This window comes from Tenrec ecaudatus, chromosome 1, assembly GCF_050624435.1.
Source record: "Tenrec ecaudatus isolate mTenEca1 chromosome 1, mTenEca1.hap1, whole genome shotgun sequence".
Taxonomy (NCBI): domain Eukaryota; kingdom Metazoa; phylum Chordata; class Mammalia; order Afrosoricida; family Tenrecidae; genus Tenrec; species Tenrec ecaudatus.
In genome coordinates, this window is record NC_134530.1 from 226,079,539 (window position 1) to 226,099,357 (window position 19,819).

General features: G+C 42.2%; 1 protein-coding gene across 1 annotated transcript in view; it reads left to right on the plus strand.

The window, feature by feature from the left end:
- LOC142439784 (complement receptor type 1-like) overlaps nucleotides 1-19,819 on the plus strand; it is a 248,207-nt gene that overhangs the window by 199,043 nt on the left and 29,345 nt on the right. The window contains exons 31-37 of the mRNA XM_075542389.1: nucleotides 4,796-5,191; nucleotides 6,014-6,190; nucleotides 6,274-6,376; nucleotides 7,862-7,947; nucleotides 9,299-9,526; nucleotides 10,387-10,563; nucleotides 15,617-15,802. Of these exons, the coding sequence (XP_075398504.1) occupies nucleotides 4,796-5,191; nucleotides 6,014-6,190; nucleotides 6,274-6,376; nucleotides 7,862-7,947; nucleotides 9,299-9,526; nucleotides 10,387-10,563; nucleotides 15,617-15,802 (1,353 nt within the window). The remainder of the gene's footprint in view (nucleotides 1-4,795; nucleotides 5,192-6,013; nucleotides 6,191-6,273; nucleotides 6,377-7,861; nucleotides 7,948-9,298; nucleotides 9,527-10,386; nucleotides 10,564-15,616; nucleotides 15,803-19,819) is intronic.

Sequence of the window (19,819 nt, forward strand, 5' to 3'; positions counted from 1 at the left end):
GGAGGCGTAAATTGACCAAGGGGACATACTAAAAATAAAACACTTTTGTACATCGAAATAATTCACCGAGAGTAATAAGAGAGACTACAGAATGGGAAAACATCTTTAGCAATGACACATCAGACAAAGGCCTTGATACTAAAATCTACACTACACTGCTAAACTACAAGAAAAAAAAAAAAAGCAATTGTCCACCCAAGAGATGGGCAAAGGACCTGAGCAGGAGTTTCTCAAGGGCAGAAATCCAAATGGCCAATAAATATATGAGCAAATGTTCCAGATCTCTAGCCATAAGAGAAATGCAAATTAAAACAACTGTGAGATACCACCTAACACCCTCAAAGATAGCCCAATTCAAGAAATCAGAAAGTAACAAGCGTTAGAGGGAATGCGGACAGATAGGAACTCTTGTCCACTACTGGTGGACCTGTAGGTATGTACAACCATTATGGAAATCGATTTGGCGATATCTAAAACAGTTGGAAATTGAGCTACCTTATGATCCAGCAATCCCCCTCCAGTACATATACCCAGAAGAGACAAAAAAACAAACCACGCCCAGATATCTGTTCCCCAATGTTCATCGTGGCACAGTTCACAATTGCAAGGAGTTGGAAACAGTCCAAATTCCCATCAACAGATGGATGGATTAAAAAACTCTGGTACATACATACAATGGAGTATTACGCATCCCTAAAAAGCAATGCTGAATGCATGAAGCACATCGCCGCATGGGAAGAACTGGAGGAAATTATGCTAAGTGAAGTAAGCCAAGCACAAAAGGACAAGTACTACATGAGTCCGCTGAGGTAAGCTCAAAAAAAAAAATCAAAAGGGGCATAGGGAAGAAGATGCTGTATACATACATCCCTGGGGTGAGGCCCAGGTAATATGGAAGGGGCCAGACTAAACTCAGGGATACATATGGGATTACATATGGTAGCCCATTAAAAGGGAGGATGGAAAAAGTTATGGGTAGCCGGGGGAACAGGGCACTAACCCACATAGGGGGAGGGTGTTGATTGTTTCCACAGGGAGAGACTAGACTTCAACCCGGAGCTCCAAGACAAGAACGCAACACACTGACATGAAGCAGGGAACCAATAGCGAAGCCTGAGGGACCTGCCCCATTACCAACTAAGTATACAGCACCACCCTCCCCCCAAGAAGAATTCACTTCAAAGGACAGCACTGATGCTACAGCTCAAGAAGAGGGGAAGAGGGACTGGTCTGGTCAGAGCACACAGGAGCCAAGGAAGGGGCATGGGGGGGGGAGAAAAGAGTGAAGCAGATCCTGGCTCACCAAGTTCTGAGGACAATGTTCCTGCTCAGAAAGGCAAAGCACAGAGATGACCACAGGGCCAGCCCCACCATGGGAGACAGCATTCCTCATTGACCCATAGCACCATTGGGGACAACACTAGAGACACACAGCAGGAATTGTGCCTGCCATGAGCTCCTCACGCCGAAGCCAGCCTCTGGGGGGCATGCTGCAGAGCAACGGGGGCAGCAGAACAATGAAGGCCCCAGGGATAGAGGCAGTGCCAGGGCATGGCACCCCATCAGACTTGACTGGAAAGTACCCATGAAGGAAAACTAACAGGCTTTGAACTATTCATACGTTCATGTGTGTGTACATGTGTGTTGTTATTGTTGTAGCTATTGTTTTACTTTCTGTTGTTGCTTCGTGGTACTCAGCCTTGTGATAGTACATAGTATATATACCTGGAAGGGATAGGTGGAATAAACAAGTCAGAAGAGAGAATAACAGGATGACAATTCCTGAGGGACATGGGGGTAGGGGAGGCGTGGGAAAGGAAGAGGGTGTTAACAAGCCCCGCGACAAGGGAATAACAAGTGATCCAAAATCAGTGTCAAGGAGGGTGTGGGAGGTCTGACAGAGCTGGATCAAGGGCAATGTAACTGAGAGAAATTCTTAAAGCCCAAATGAAGGCAAAACATGATAGTGTGACAAGAGGAAATTACAAAGAAACAGAGGAAAGAACTAGGAGGCAAAGGGTAGTCATAGAGATTTAAATACAGGCATATAAAGATGTAAATATATTTATATACGATGAGGGGAAATAGATCTATGTACATATATTTATAGGTTTAGTATTAAGGAAGCAGAGGGACAGTGGGCCCCTGCTCAAGTACTCCCTCAACACAAGACCACTTTGTTCTAACAATTCGGCAGTCTGAGGTGCTCACCTGCCTGGCACGATTGCTGATGACAATGGGTGCACAAGCAAATGAGGTGAAGAAAGCTGATGGTGACTGGCTACCAAAAGATATAGCACCTGAAGTCTTAAAGACCTGAAGATAAACAAGCAGCCATCTAGCTGAGAAATAACAAAACCCACATGGAAGAAGCACACTGGCCTGTCCAGACTCAATTGCTGAGGACAAAGTGCATAAGCTATCAAAGTGCCCAGCTATCAAATGATATAACATCAGGAGTCTTAAAGGCTTGAAGACAATCAGGCAGCCATCTAGCTAAGAAACAACAAAACCCACACGGAAGAAGCACACCAGCCTACCCCGACATGAATGCTGAAGACAAAGCGGGTGCATAGGCAAATGCGGTGAAGAAAGCTGATGGTGCCCAGTTGTCAAAATATATAGAATCTGGGGTCCCGTAGGATGGAAGATAAACAAGGGGCAATCTAACTGAGAAACAACAAAACCCACATGGAAAAAGCACACCAGCATGTGAGATGATAAGGCATCGAAGGGATCAGGTATCAGACATCAAAGACACACAAAAAATTCATAGCACTGTGAATGAGGGGGAGTGCAGAGTGGGGACCCAGGGCTGATCTGGGGGAAATTGGACATCCCCTTGCAGAAAGGCTGTGGGGAGGTGACAAGTCAGTCAGAGTGTAGTGTAGCAATGATGAAACATACAGTTTTCCTCTAGCTCTTAAATGCTTCCTCCCTCCCACTATCATGATCCCAATTCTACCTTACATAACTGGCTGGAGCAGAAGATGTACACTGGCACAGATAGGAACTGGGAATACAGGGAATCCAGGACAGATGAGCCCTTCAGGAACAGTGGTGAGAGTGGCGATATCGGGAAGGTGAAGGGAGGGTGAGGGAGAAAGGGGGAACAGATGACAAGGTCTACATATAACCTCCTCCCTGGAGGATGGACAGTGGAGAACTGGGTGAGGGAGATGTCGGATGGTATAAGATATGATAAAATAATAATTATCTATAAATTATCAAGGGTACAGAGGGAATGGGGAGTGGGGATGGAGGGGGAAAATGAGGAGCTGATACCAAGGGCTCAAGTAGAAATCAGGTGTTTTGAGAATGATGATGGCAACATATGTACGAATGTGCTGGACATAAATGATGTATGTACAGATTGTGAAAAGAGTTGTATGAGCCCCTAATAAAATGATTTTAAAAATTTGTCTAGTCTCAACACCTACCAAAGGTTATCTTTGATGAAAAATAGTTCTATTTCTACTATATTTATAAGTCAATAATCACTTGACCAACATTGACTATAAATGTGTATGGACTTATTCCAATATTTCACAGTTATTATCTTAAGATAAACATAATATTCATTTATCATTTCACTTATTATTGATAAACCTGTAATCATTTAATTTCTTATGCCTTATTTGTATATTTTTACTTTTTCTTAATGTATACAACCAAAAGTAGTATATGTTACCTTCAAAGATGTCATTTCAGTTTAAAAATTAGTCCAATGTCAACACTGGGTAATAATAACATCAGATATCCATTCAAAATCACATAACCATATTGGGATGTGGGCATTTAACACTAAATAATTACTTTGGGCAGGCGTACTTAGCACAAATAGCAAGTGTTATAATTAGTTACAACTCAGGGAGTCACTTCATTCTTTTTATTTGAATTAATATTAAAATAGTTCATCGTTGAAAATGTGAGCTCTTGATGGTGCCCGGCTATCAGATACATAGCGTCTGGGGTCTTAAAGGTTTGAAGGTAAACAAGCGACCATCTGTATCAGAAGCAAAAAAGTCCACATGGAAGAAGCACACCAGCCTGTGCGATCACGAGGTGTCGAAGGGATCAGGTATCAGGCATCATCAGAACAAAAATCATATCATTGTGAATGAGGTGGGGAGTGCGGAGTGGAGACCCAAAGCCCATCTGTAGGCAACTGAATATCCCCTTACAGAAGGGTCTCGGGGAAGAAATGAGCCAGTCAGCGTGCGATGTAGCAATGATGAAACATACAACTTTCCTCTAGTTCCTAAATGCTTCCTCGCCCCCACGCCCCACCCCACTATCATGATCCCAATTCTACCTTACAAATCTGGCTAGACCAGAGGATGTACACTGGTACAGATGGGAACTGGAAACACAGGGAATCCAGGGCGGATGATCCCTTCAGGACCAGTGGTGTGAGCTGCGATTCTGGGAGGGTGGATGGTGGGAGGGTTAGAAAGGGAGAAGCGATGACAAGGATCTGCATGTGACCTCCTCCCTGTGGGACGGACAACAGAAAAGTGGTGAAGGGAGACGTTGGGCAGGGCAAGATCTGACAAAATAATAATTTGTAAATTATCAAGTGTTCATGAGGCAAGGCGGAGCGAGGAGGGAGGTGAAAAAATGAGGAACTGATGCCAGGGGCTTTGGTGGAGAGCAGATGTGTTAAGAATGATGAGGGCAATGAATGTACGAATGTGCTTAACACAATTGATGTATGTATGGATTGTGATAAAAGTTGTATGAGCCCCCAATAAAACGATTAAAAAATGTGAGCTGTTTAATTCCCTTTTTCCAGGCATATTTTGTGAGTCACCCCCACAGATAGACAAGGGATATTTCCATAGCAGCAACAGAAACTTTTCATATGGCACGGTGGTGACTTATTATTGTCACGTTGCGCAATCCGGAGAGAAGCTGTTTGACCTGGTAGGAGAAGAATCGATAACCTGTAGGACCAGCGATGACCGAGTCGGAGTTTGGAGCGGCCCCCCTCCTCAATGTATTTCTTCTAAAAGATGCACAACTCCCGAAGTTGAAAATGGAATCTATGAGTCAAGAAATAGGAATTTTTTCTCCTTAAATGAGGTTGTGAGCTTTCGATGTCAGCCTGGCTTTGTCATGAAGGGGCCCAGCAGTGCACAGTGCCAGGCCAACAACAGATGGGTGCCTGACTTGCCAAGCTGCTCCAGGGGTGAGTTGGATCACTTGAGACCCTGATTCATGGGGGCAGGGACGGTCCTGAAGGGCAGGATTTGTTGAAATTAAGGAAGAACTATAGTGTGTGTGCTCATGCATGCACACAGTGAAATCGACACGACTGTTCTAGACGTAATCCCAGGTCCACTATCTGCTGCCTCTGATAATAAGAGGAGGAGTCAAAAGTTTGTGGAAAATGCAACTGAGCGATCATGTAATTTTCCAATGAAATTGTGACGCCCTCTTGTAATAGTCAGAAAAGCAATGCTTACTCTGTTTCATCGGTGATATCTTTTTATAAATTGTTTAATTTTCTGCTGTTAACAAATACATAAGGTAGGAATGATTATTACCCCCATTCATCGTAAAAAAAGGGGGGGAATAGTCATGTATAATGATGATGATAATTGATCACTGGAAGAAATATTCAGGAAAAATGAATCATGGGTACTAAAATCATCTTATCATCATATTAGAAAGGCCTTCAGGAGCGTTGGTGCTGTTGGGTAGACGTTGGATTGCTAACTGCAAACTCAGTCATTCAAACCCACCAGCTGCTCTCCAGGAGAAAGATGAGGCTGGCTACTCCCATATAAAGCCTCAAAACTGACCTCTATAAAGGGTCAATATACGTCAGAATCTACTTGATGGTAGTGGGTTTCCCAGACTGTAAATCTGAATGCGAGTAGAAAGCCATCTCTTTCTCCCACAGAGCAGCTAGTGCTTTTGATCCCCTGGCCTTGCATTTAGCAGCCCTCGCACATAACTCACTATGCCACTACAACTGATGGGTGATTTGACCCTGTTCTTTCCTCAGTGTGTCAGCTGCCTCCAGAAATCCTGCATGGTAAATATTTCCCAAATGACAAGGACAACTTTTTCCCCAAGGAGAATGTTGTCTACAGCTGTGAGCCTGGCTATGACCTCAGAGGGACGGCTTCCCTGCACTGTACACCCCAGGGAGACTGGAGCCCTGCCGCCCCCAGATGTCAAGGTGCCTACGTGCCCATCCCATTTGCAGATCAAGCTCTGTGTTACTTATGTGGCAGTCATATTCCAGCTTTGTTTTTCCTGTAGTGAAATCCTGTGATGACTTCCTGGATCAACTCCCCAATGGCCGTGTCCTCTCTCCCCCTAGTCTCCAGCTGGGCGCACAAGTCTCCTTCATCTGTGAGGAAGGGTGAGTGTGATCCACACTGGAAGCCAGAGACCGAGTGGTGATGGAAACTCTAGGGTTCGGGGTAAATTCATTGGGGGAGCATGAACTAATGGGAAGGAGCTAAGCAGGGAGAGCAACTTCTGGAAGAAGTTTGGAAATGAGGGTGAAGGTTGTAGCGGCAGCACTATCAGGAAGTAAAGAGAAAATGACGCTTATTAATCAGTGTCACAGAAATGCATAAATAAAAGCCCTAACCTTTGAATGTCTGGTTGGAACTTGAATAGGCAAATAGTTTGTTAGAGGCAGAAAACAATGTAATGTTATGGAAGGGTGGCTGGGGGTAAAAAAGGTTGATATACATTAAACAAAAATGGTTTGTAATGTGGTAGTTCGTGCTAGGGTTGCTTCAGGAAACTTAACGTCGAACCAAACCTACTGCCATCCAGTTGATTCTAAAAGTTGAAACTAACCAATAGTGGGATTTATAATAGTATTAGGATGGGTGTTGGCGGGGTGGGGGTGGGGGAGCGGGTAAATCTACTAAAACAAGAAGACATCAAAAAGTTCATGGGAAAATGGAATTAAAAGATAATGGGATTTTTCCCACAAATTTTTGAATCCCCCTCAAACACTTTCACTTTAGCAATGGGGCAATAATGGCTGGCGTTATTGTTTGAGAGAGTATTCGTAGTTGTTTAGGTGAATCTAGGGGTGTGCACTCTCACTCTGTAGGAAGTAACAAGACGAGGCAGCAAAGCAATTATTTTTAATATGACGGGACATCAAAAAGTGCATGGAAAGACTCTATTATCTTTTCATTACATCTTCCATGAACTTTCTGAAGCTTCCTCCCACATTCCAAGGACGTGATGACATTTGCAAAAAGCCATGCATCCAGGAATGATAAGCATACTTCAGAAAAGCGGGACCTAATAATAAGTGGAGGATTTCAGGGTGACTTTTTGTAATGAAGCTCCTCCCTTCACCGTTTTTTTTTAACTAGAATTTCTGGCCCCTTGCGCTTCCGTGAGCCTCCTTCTGCCCCACGAGTTGGGGCAAGAAAAGCAATGTTTTTTCCACCCCAGTCTCTACTTTGTAGGCCTAAATTGAAACCTATTCTTCTTCGTGACTACTAATAAGAAGTGGGATGCCCAAGGGCCATCAGTGAGAAATGACCTTCAAGGAACCTGGGTCTAGTTCGCAGAGAGACACGTGTGGCTCTGTGTTCAGTGCTGTCTGTAGGCGATTCTGGACTCTGGTGTCTATGGCTATTAAGCATTTGCCAGGCACGGGATACTGTAAGTGCTCAGGAGAATGTGGTCTCGGCGCTTCTACCGGCTACTGATGAACCAAGACTTTTTAGCTCAGCCTGAACCAAAGAACTGAATTATATTAAGCCAAAGTGAGAAAGCAGATCATCTATCAAGAAAGAGATGAAGGGGTTGGGGGGGGAGGAGAATTGCTCACTGATTGATTGCTTCCCCCCACCCCCGCCCGCCCCTCCAGGTTCCGGTTAGAAGGCAGTGCTGTCAGTCATTGTGTCTTAGGTGGAGTGAACAGCGTTTGGAACACCAGTGTGCCTGTGTGTGAACGTGAGTAGAAGGAAAGGTGTGGAGGCTGGACTTCCATTGCCTTTTCTGTTGTTCTCTAGTGGGGTGGTCTCATCCATCTCTGGTTACTTAACTAAATCACTGAGGGGAATGATTGAAACAATTCCAAGAAACGTCTTGTAAGTCTGGTACATTATTTTTTCATGCGACTAATTCATGAGTCGCCAGTTTAATGGCTGTTGACTTTTGAAGGGACTATGTGGGGAGAAGCTAGATAACAAGAAGCTGTGTCCTAATTTTGCTATTCATTTTTTTAAATGTTGTTTTGAGGGTAGCCTCTCTTAAGTGAGTGTGTCTTTCTAGCTTTGTACATGTCTAAACTGTTTGTCCAGCCCATTAGGCAGTCCCAAGGGTTTGTTTCGGGAGCACTTGCATGGGCCAGGAGCTGGAGAAGGTGAAAATGAGAAGGACAACCCTTATGGGGTTTATGTTCTAGTATGGGAGGCAGCCAATAAATGAGGAGCTAAATAAGTAAGCACAAAAAAATTAGAACATATGAAATGATAAGTCAAATCGTGGTATGTATCATTGAGAAAATAAGAGCTATGTTATCAGCATGGTATGGGACTAGCTTGTTATAAATATTTTTGGATATCTTATGTGGCATCTGCTGGTGAAAGGTTAAATTCCTATCCACAGCAGACTCTTTCTTCTGGAGCTACTAAAACTCACAACAAATGTGTAGAAGAGAACTTGGGGTAGACCCGAACAAGTAGATACATTGCACGAACAGGAGGGGACTCGGCGCTTGACATCCAAAGGCCCTTTCTCCACAATGTGCACAATGCTGACAAGCTTAGGTATCTTCCTAAGTCCACATCAGATGAGCATCGTGCAATGCAAGAATGCTCCCAAAGATACACTAACATCAGGGTGAAATGACACTTGAATACTGGGAAGAAAGAAAACCCTAAGGCACTCTGGAGTGTTTTGATTCGGGTCCAGCTATTAATGAATTCTGGTGACATTATTGGATATTTGGCTCTGATGCTGATAAAATATGGTTTGGGGTCATCAAGACACACTTACATCTGTTGAAGGCAACAGTGGATATGAAATGAAATGAATGTCAAACAGATTTCTCCGGAACATCCGGTGTCTCAGGGCCAGAATATTGCATGTTTCACACAGCATTCCCATGATCAGTCCAGGAATTTTATGATAGTCGGCATAAAATAGAGGGTCAAATGTTTGTTGAATATCACAATTATTTTCCCAAATGGTTAAGATGATCATTTCACAATCTCTGAGTTGTTTTGCTCTGAGAGAATACAAATGTATGCTCGCCCCGTCACAGGCTGCCCATTAACATTCTAATGGAACTTTTCTTTAGAAATCTTCTGTCCCAAACCTCCTGCTATCAATCATGGGGACCACACAGGAAATCCTCTGGGAAGCTTTCCCTACGGAAAAGAAATATCTTACACGTGTGACCCCAGCCCAGGCGAAGGGATGACCTTCAGCCTCATTGGGGAGAGCACCCTCCGCTGCACAAGTGATGATGGAGGGAACGGGATTTGGAGTGGCCCTGCCCCTCGCTGTGAACGTTCTGTGACTGCTGGTTAGTGCCCATTTCTCTGTGGCCCAGGTGGGTCAGAATGTCTAGGTGAAGGCATCCTTATCTGTCTAATGACAGTTGACTTTGCTTGGTAACATGAATAGCTGAGATAGAACGACCCGCAGCTAAACAACATAGGGGTTCTAGATGTGCCAAGCTGTATCCCGACTGGTAATATTCACATGATCCTCCCTGCTGGGTAAGGAGAGCGGGGTGTTGAAAAGAGGAGAAACCAGGGTGGGTCAGATTTGGTAGTGAATATTTTCCAAGGACTGAAAACAAATGCCAAAGGAAATCATCTTGATGCTACCTCTATTTCTAGTTGCCTTTGTGCTAGGTGGCATAAAGGTTTACATGTTGATGATAGCAATGTACTTCAGAACTGATAATTCTATAAAAGCATCTAAAGGAACTCAGAAGCAGATGTTTATATCCCTTTTGTCACTGCTAAGTGTTCTGTGCATGACTGTGTCCTTTGTGAACCCTCCGCTGCACTTTGAGCAAAGCCTACTGTAAATGACAGTGCCTGGCAGTCACAGGCTTACATGTCGCTGACTGAACACACGGATTCCATCTTCCAGTGAAGGCAGAGCATTGAATAGGCAGCTCACACATCCCGTGGTACTTCCATCTGATAACAGCCTGCAGGCAGACCATCGGAGGATTGTTATTCAAGGCTGAGAGATCTGGGTGTGTAAGAATCAGTCTTTCCATTGATCAGCTAGCAGTGGTTTAGGACCTGCTTGCTTCAGGTCTCTATGTGCCTGTACTGGACAGATGTATTATGGAACAGGTTAGCTTGTTCATATTTCTATGCTTAATTGACTCTCCTTCTATGTGTTTGTGTGTGAACTTACCCTTAGTGTGCCCACATCCACCCGAGATCCGCAACGGGCATCTCATTGGAGCACAAACATCTTCCTATCATCCTGGGATGACAGTCCAGTACATTTGCGATCCAGGCTACCAGTCGGTGGGAAAACCCTTCATTTTCTGTACACACCAGGGCACCTGGAGCCACTTTGAGCATCATTGCAAAGGTACAGCATTTCCTGGCATTGAAAATCTTCCTGGGTTGAAGTTTTGAAAACATGGATCCAAGAGGCCAATAAGAAGGAGAGCTTATTTCTAAGAGGACAGTGAAGCCATGATCTATAGAGGACCCGGAAAACAGAACAAAAAGCAGGAAGGAAGTTTGCTCACGGAGCTGAATTCCACCAAATCTGTAGCAAAACCAGACGGCATTTCCAGTAATACAACACACTTCAAACACACCCTGAAAAGGTTCCCCTTGCTTTAAACTAATAAAGCACTTCAGCCATAAAGGACTTCAAGGGTCCTAATGTAGTCCTCACAAGATGCTCTTAGAAAGTAAATAAGGAACGAGAAGCATACTTTGGTGCCAGGAAACCTCGAGTGAGGGCGTGTCTTACCAATATTCATGAGCACAGAGGTGGAGAGCAATGGGGATCCCTGGCATTACTGGTGTGGGACTCACAGCTATCAAGTCAATGCAGACGCATACAGACTCATCATTGGACAGGGTAGAACTGCTTCTGTGAGTCTGAGACTGTAATTCTTTATGGGAATAGAAAGCCCCATTTTTCTCCTGAGGAGCTGCTGGTGGTTTTGAACTACTGACCATGCAGATCGCAGGCCACCACATCACCACTATGCCACCAGGGCTCCTTGACTGGAAGTGGAGTCTCACTATAGTTCCCAAGATCAGTGGTAGAGAGTTGATTTCATTGCTTCCATGGACTTACTTCCTTTATTTTTGTATTTGGCAAAATTAACACATGTGGTTTTGAAACTATTTGGTTGACAGCCTTCTAAAAAGCAACAAAACAGGGTGGGTTAAAAATAATATTCTATGACTACACACTGTATTGAACCTTTTGTAATAGTTATTTGTACTTTCCTCAGCAAAATAAAAAATAGTAGATGCAATTCTGAGTGTTGCTCTTCTACAAAGGCTTAGAAAGATCTAGTGACTTGCCCACAGAGCTCTTTGGTGGTGATAAAAAGATGGGATCCCAACACTGCCCCTGCTTTAAAGCCCTGGACAGGATACAATCTCATTTTGAATGGCTTTACAAAACTGTAAGGTAATTGGTTCTTTGACTTTACAAAACTGTAAGTTAAGTGATCCTAATTTTGATTATTTTCTTTTTGGAGATACTAGTCTATGGGTAGGGGTGAGGTAGCAGGGATTTCAGACATGTTTGCATTTCATATGTTCAGGAGCAGCAGTTTCCTTCATGGTCTACCTGACGACAGAATCACAGGGTCCTTTCTGTCTTAGAAGTCCTTCAGAGAGCCTTCTAGTCTCATCTTAAAGGGAAAGTGGAATCCACCACAGAAATGGCCAAGTGTTTCTTTACAGATATAGAATAAACCAAATACAGAGTTTCTTGTGACTGCAGAAACTTGAAAGCCCATCCCACTTTATTTTAGTTACATAAAGCATATGAAGATTCTGGGACTTTTTCAAATATTATTAGTACAAATTAAGAGTCTGTGAAGGATCGTATGTTGACAACAAAAGGATGCTCTTCAATTCATTTGGTAGATATTTTCTTTTCATCTGTGCAAAACCTGCCTTGTCTTAACTGCCCTCCTCAGACTTGTCTTACGGCAGCAGTTCACCATCTTTTTTGTTGTTATTGTTAGGTGTCACTTTATTCCAAATAAAACATGTTGAAACGTATCTCTGTGATCAGTGGATGTCTGCAGACAAGTTATGTCAGAAATACACATTTCTTAGTCTTGTTAGAGTGCCTTTAAAAAAAAAAGTCCTATCAAAACTGACTCCCAAAGAGATTGTCTAGTCTAGTAAAATTCAAGTCAGAGAAGTCAGCTCAGAAATTTATGGGGATAGGAGTAATCTTTAGAGGTTTTCACAAAAGACAAAGGGTTGAGGAGGGGACAGGGGGACTTGAATTGGGATTGTATCTTATCTTTCGTTGTTGTTGTCAGGTGCCATCAGGTCGGTTCCAACTCATAGCAACACTATGTGCAATGCAACAAAACACTGTCTGGGCCCAGCCTTCCTCATGATTCTTACATCTGGCCCATTGTTGCAGCCACTGCATCAGTCCACTGTGTTGAGAGTCTTCCTCCTCTCCATTGACCGTCCACTTTACCAAGCGTGACATCCTTTTCCAGGAACTGGTCTCTCCTGACAATGTGTCCAAAGGACTTGAGACAAACTCTCACCATCCTCCCTTCGAAGGAGCATTCTGGCTACATTTATGCCAAGACAGATGGGTTTGTTCTTCTGGCACTCCCTGATACTTTCGATATTCTTCACCAACAAAATCACTCAAATGCATTAACTCTACAATATTTCTTAATCATCGTCCAACTTTCAGATCCAAATTAGGTTATTAAAGATATCATGGCTTAGGCCAGATGCACCTTAGACTTCAAAGTGAGATCTTTGCTCTTTAACACCTTGACCAATTCTTGTGCAGCAGACTTGTGCATTTCATTATACTACATTACTTTGTCTTCTCAAGTTTTACTCAAAAATTTTGTGTTCAGCTCTTTCATGTCATCATTTCTTCCAATTACTTCAACTACTCTATGATAAACCACAAGCTTCAGAGTCTCTTCTGACATCCACTTTGATCAGTTCTTTTTTTTCTTGGGTTTTAAATGACCTATTGTTTTCTTCATGAATGATGTTCTGGATGTGATCCCACTGCTCAGCAGGTCTTCTGTCATTAGTGTTCAATATGTCAAATATGTTCTTGAAACATTCTTGAGATTTAGGTGGGATATACTCAAGGTAATAATCTGGCTCTCAAGGATTTGTTTTAATTTTCTTCAACTTCTGCCCAAATTATGAGTAATGGATTTTGTGTTCCAGTCAGTGTCTGGCCCCATTTTGGCTGCTGATCTTGAGCTTCTCCATTGTCTCTTCCTACCGCAAAAACATTTTCAAACTTACTGCCACAAAGTCAATGCCAGCTCACTGTGACTCTGTAGGACAGGGTAGAACTACCTCTGTGGGTTACCAAGAATCTGCACAGAAGTATAAAGCCTAATCTTTCTTTCTAGGAGATGTTTGTGGTTTCCAACTGTCACCCTTGAGGTTGGTAGCCCAATATGTAACAACTATGCCACCAGGGCCCCTTCACTTCCCACAGATATAATCAGTTTGATTCTTAGACTTTCAATCTAGCAAAGTTCACATGTACAGGTACCGCTTATGTTGTTGCAAAAAGGTATCTGTGACGAAGGGGTTCTTAGCCTTGGAAAATTCTATGATGCATTCTCCAGTTTCATTTCCATCACCAAGGTCATATTTTCCAACTATTGTTCCTTCTTTTTATTTCCAACATGCCCATACCAATCACCAATAATTATGAATGCATCTTGATCGCGTTTGACCAATCACAGACTGAAGAAGTTGGTAAAATTCTTCAATTTCTTTATGACTAGCTTTAGTGCTTAGTGCATAAATCTGATGAACAGCTGTATTAACTAGACTTCCTTGTGGGCATGTTGATCTTATCTTACCACAGGTAGCACAGTTATTCAAGATAGATTGGGAAATGTTCTTTTCAAAGATGAATGTGATCCCATGCCTCTTAAATTTGTCATTCCTGGCATACTAAACTTTATGACTGTCTGGTTCAAAATGGCCAATGTCCATCCATTTCAGCTAACCAATGTCAAGGCTATTGATCTTTAAGCATTCACTTTCACTTGTTATGACCTCCAGTTTTCTTATATTCATATTTTACTCGTCCCATATTATAATTGCTAATTGATGTTGCAGCTGTTTCTTCTCCATTTGAACCCTGCCCCATCATCAAATGAAAGTCCTGAAAGCTATACTCCATTCAAGTCACTATAGTTGACTCTTCTTTGATGAGGCAACTCTTAGTTGTATTTTAAATGCCTTCCCACCTGAGGGGCTTTTCTTCTAGTGCTGTATCTGACAATGCTCCACTGAAATTCATAAGGTTTTCAGTGTCTAATTCATCAGTCGTGGACAGCTTATTCTTTCCTGATAGTCTGTTCTTATTCTGGAAGCTCTGCTGAAACCAGTTCATCTTGGTGACCGTGGTGGTATTTGAAATATTGTTGGCATACCTTCTAGCATCACAGTCACCTGCCAGTAACCCACAGTAAGACAAAGCAGTAGACAAGTGGTGGTCTTTAGCATTATTTCTGTCTTTAGAATTGTCAAAATCAGCCAATAACCTTGTGAAAATGCAGATTCTTTAGCTCCATTCTCAAGGATTTTCATTATGATCATTTAAAGGTAGGGTACAGAAGTCTATTTTTAACAAATACATCAGAATATTCTGATGGAAGGAGATCAGAGACTACACTTTGAGAAATACCAATTTACCCTATTGATTCTTATAAAGAAAAAAAATTGTTGACTTTGAGAGTATTACCATTGAAAATTGGGCTTTACCTCAAGTTGGAGGAGGTATTAACGGCTGGGCAAAAAGAAAAAGTACACAACTGAACCCATTGCCATCAAGTCTATTCTGATTCATTTTGATCCCACTGGATAGAGTAGAACTGTCCCATAGAGTTATCTAGAGCTATACTCTTTTCTGGAGCAGATGATATGAGGATGCAAAACAAAGAAGACTTAAGTGAGGTAAAGTAAATTAACCAGAAAGGATTTTTTAAAATTCAGAGTCATAATTTAATAGCATTTGTTTCAAACATAGAAATAAACCAGAGGAAAATATCAATATTTGTTGTACATCCAGAGAGAGTTGATAGGATAGTTCTGTTTCCTTATTGGCCAAGCCCACATGTATCTAGGGCTACAGTATGGTAATTCTAACTCCTAATCTTTATGTAACTTTCCAATTGCTGAGCTGTTATTAAATAAAAAATAATGTGCAGCACATTTCATATATTCTTAGTTTACATAAAGAATGAAAGAGATTTTTTTTAATCATAAAGTGTTTGGGGGATGATTGATAATTCTTGGTAGAAAATCTACCCTCTCTCTGCTGAGGGAAAAGTAGGTTTATATGGATATCTCTTTCTACTATTACAGTTTTGATTAATAATAATAGAAGTTCACTTTTCTTCTATTTTTTCTAACTTCAGAGATAACATGTAGTCTCCCACAATTTATGAATGGAGCCCACAAGGAGTTTAAATATGGAAAAGTCTACCATTATGGAGATAAGGTCACTCTGGAGTGTGACTATGGGTATACTCTGGAAGGCAGTCCCCAGAGCCAATGCCAGGATAATGACAGATGGGACCCTCCTCTGGCCATTTGTATATCAAGTAAGTGCAAGTGTTTGGAAAAAATGTAGATCCTTCCTAATCGTGGTTAGTTTATTCAACCACACAAACATCACACATGTGTGCAATGTATGGTATATGCTAAGTTCAATAGAGTATAGCATGTGCCCCATATCACTTCCAGAATGTTCCGGAACAACGAGATTAAGGCAGTTCTTGTTTCTCACCTCATACCAAGACAAATTGACCTTTCTTCAGGATCACTTTCAATCCTTTTCATTTATATCACTCTACTGTCATACGTATCTGACAGTAATGATTTGTTTACAACTAATAGCTTTAAAAACCAGGAACACATCACTGGTAAAATAGACTTTCAAGAAAAGCTCCCAGAGAATTGATACTAGCAGGTACACACACACAATGGAATACTACAAAACATTAAAAAAATAATAATGAGGTAGATTTCTGATACATGACACCCAGGTAAGCAACTCCTTTGGGAGCTCTGTGGTGATCAGTTGAGTCTGGGGCTTGGAGGCCAAGGGGGGCATTAGGGCTAACAGTTAATCCCCATGACATCCCGGGGCTCTTCTTAACCTGGGAATTGACCTACTCCCATACCTGCTGAGGAGCCCCCGGGACCTGCGGCCTGTTGCAAGGGCTACTCCAACCTGCACCACCAGCAACTCAGTGGCCAGGACCCACCAGTCATCCACCTGATGCCCAGACACAGAGCCCGGAGCCTGCCAGCTGCCAAACAGCAGCTCTTGCAGCTGTGGCTTGACCCCCAACACCATTGCCGTCTACTCACAGATTTCCTCACCATGCCCAGGACCCACACACCAGCCACCAAAATCTCCCCCTGCCACACCTGGCTCCCTCATACTGCCAACTAGCCAGGCAGTCCCAGCCCTGTGGTTCCTTATATTGCCTTGGCCCAGCCCTGCACCCCTCACACTGGCTAGCCCTGGCCCGACAGCCAACCAGCTCCATGAGTCCTGCAACACCTGGCCCAGACTCTCAGCACCCCCTACCTGGCCTGGACCCACCAATGGCCTCATCCCACCTTCCGAGGTTTCACGCCACCACTGGCCACCAAGCTACTGCAGCTCCTCTCTTGGTCGGGCTACACAGCACCATCCTTGCAGCCTACGACCATTTGTCCTAAATTCACTGAGAGAGTGATCCAATTTGCCCTCCAAAAGAGGGAAATCCTGTATGGCAAGTGAGAGAGTGAAACCCCAGTGAGAAAAAGGAGTAGTCAATCCTCCAGTGCCATTGGGTACAGGCAGTCTGCAGGAGTATTTCTATCAATGTCCTAAAGAGAAAGCTCGGGGCTCTTTGACTCCTGGGTATATGGCGTCAAGCTGTTCCAAAACAACATGCAGATAGCAATCTGTCTCAACAACCTCAATGGAAAATAGGAAAACCAAAATGCAATCTTGGAGGAGGTCCTGAACCTAATGACTTCATAGAAGAAGCAGATGTTGATCTGCCACAGAAATACACCTTCACATGCTGCTTGGATACAGGATGCAAGGGAAGCAATATAGCAAAAGGATGAAACAATAGAGGGAATGAAGGCAATGCACCAAAGGGAAATACAAGAGTTAAGGGACAAGGTAAGAGAAGCAAATAGCAAGTTAACAAACCTCACCAATAGACTAGAACAGTGGTTCTCAACCTGTGAGTCACTACCCCTTTGAGGGTCAAATGACCCTTTCACAGGAGTTGCCTAAGACCATCAGAAACACATAAATATTTCACAATATATAATTATATATTGTTTTGTGATTAATCATCACTATACTTTAATTATGTTCAATTTGTAAAAATGAAAATATATCTTGCAGATCAGATATTTCCATTATGATTCATAACCGTAACCAAATTACAGCAACAAAAATAATCTTATAGTTGGGGTCACTACAACATGAGGAACTGTATTACAGGGTCAGGGCATTAGGGAGGTTGAGAACCACTGAACTAGAAGAAGTGGAGATCCATACCAGACCAGCAACCTTCAGGCAGACTTCAACAAATAGGAAAGACAGCCTAACAAGATAATCAAAGAAGCTAAAGAAAACTTGAGAACAATGTCCAATGCTATGAAGAGGAACAACATTAGAATAATTAGGCTACTAGAGCAGGACACAACAAAGAAGTTAACTACAAAAATAGCATGGGAATTCCTGGATGAAAACTTTCCCAACTTAATGAATGAGAATCCACACCATTCAGGCAGCAGAGATGACACCAACTACACTCAAACCCAGGAAGAATTTGCCAAGGCATATAATCAAGTTATCCAACTCTGAAGAAAATAAGAAAATCATAAGAGCACCTAGGGAAATAAAGGCACTCCCCTATGAAGATACTTAGATAAGAATATGTTCATGCCTATCACCAGATACTATGAAGATGAGAAGAGAGTGGAGTAACATCTTCCAAAGTTGAAAGAGAGCAATGACAACCCAAGAATACTCTATGCCACCAAACTATATATCACTTTAGATGGAGAGGTAAGAATCTTCCCGGACAAGGAAAAACTGAAAAAATACATTAAAAGAAACCCAGCTCTACAAAAAAGTCTTGCCGACTCACTGTAGTCAAAAGAACAGCATTCAATGAGTACAAATGGGAGACCACCACAGAGAGTAACTCTACCCAGAAGTCAGCACACCGAAAATAGCCCCCAAAATACCACTGGCTCAATGGTGAAAAGAAGACAAGAATGAACGCCACCACCCCCACCTACACACACAACACACTGGTAGCGAGGAAAACACCCAATTCAAAAGGCATATGATGACCTAAAAGAATCCATAGATGGATGCTATAACTCTAAATATCAATGGCCTGAACTCACCCATTAAAATACAAAGACATGCAGCCTGGCTTAGAAAACATAATCCATCAATCTGTTGTTTACAAGATACAACTCCAGTTTGCAGACAAAAATGTGCTGAGAATGAAAGGCTGGAGAAAAATAAACCAAGCAAACAGTAATTCAGAAAAAGAAGGGATTGCAATCCTTATCTCTGACAAAATTGATCTCAAGGTGCAAGGCATAACAAGAGATAGGGATGGGCATTATATAATGCTCAAGGGATCAGTAGATCAAGAACCAGTGAACATTAAAAAAAATGCATCCAACAAGAGAGCAGTGTAGTTTGGCAAACTCTTCAAAAGATGAGAAAAAGAAACCATAGGCTCAACAATCATAGTAGGTGATTTTAATACACCACTCTGAGAAAGATAGATTACTGGGAAACAAGCTTAACAGAGACTACAGAACTAAACTCTACAATTAAGCGACTCAACCTGATAGACATTTTTAGAGATCTCAACCCAAATGTAAAAAGATTCACATTCTTCAAGCCCACATGGCACAAATTTGAAAATTGACCACATGCTGGGACACAGGTCAAGTCTGAGTAAATTCAGACACATAGAGATCACTCAGACCTCCCTCTTGGACTACTAAGACATAGGCTGGAAATCAACAAAAGGATGAAGGAAACAAGGGGAAACAATTGGAGGATGAATATCACTCTTCTGAAAAATGAGTGCGTACTAGCCCAGATCAAAGATGAAGTTAAGAAGTTTTTAGAAACCAATAGGAATGAGAATACAATATACCAAAACCTTTGGGACACAGCAAAAGCAGTTGTTAGAGGAAGTTTGATATCGATAACTGCACATATGAAAAGGAAAAGAGACTTATGATAGATATACTGACACAAAACCTCCAACAATTAGAGCAGAGTCAAAAGAATAATCCTACTAATAGCAAAAGAAAAGAAATAATAAAAATCAGGGCAAAGATAAACGAGTGGGAAAATAAGAAAACAATATTTAAAAAAACAGTAAAAAGCTGGTTCTTTGAATAGATCAACAGAATTGACAGACCATTAGCAAATTAACCAAAGATAGAAAAGAGCAAACATCCATAACTAGAACAAGGGATGAAATGGGGAAATTGCAGCAGACCTTAATGAAATTAAAAGGCTAATTACACAATACTACACTGGTCTGTACTCCAGTGAATTCAAC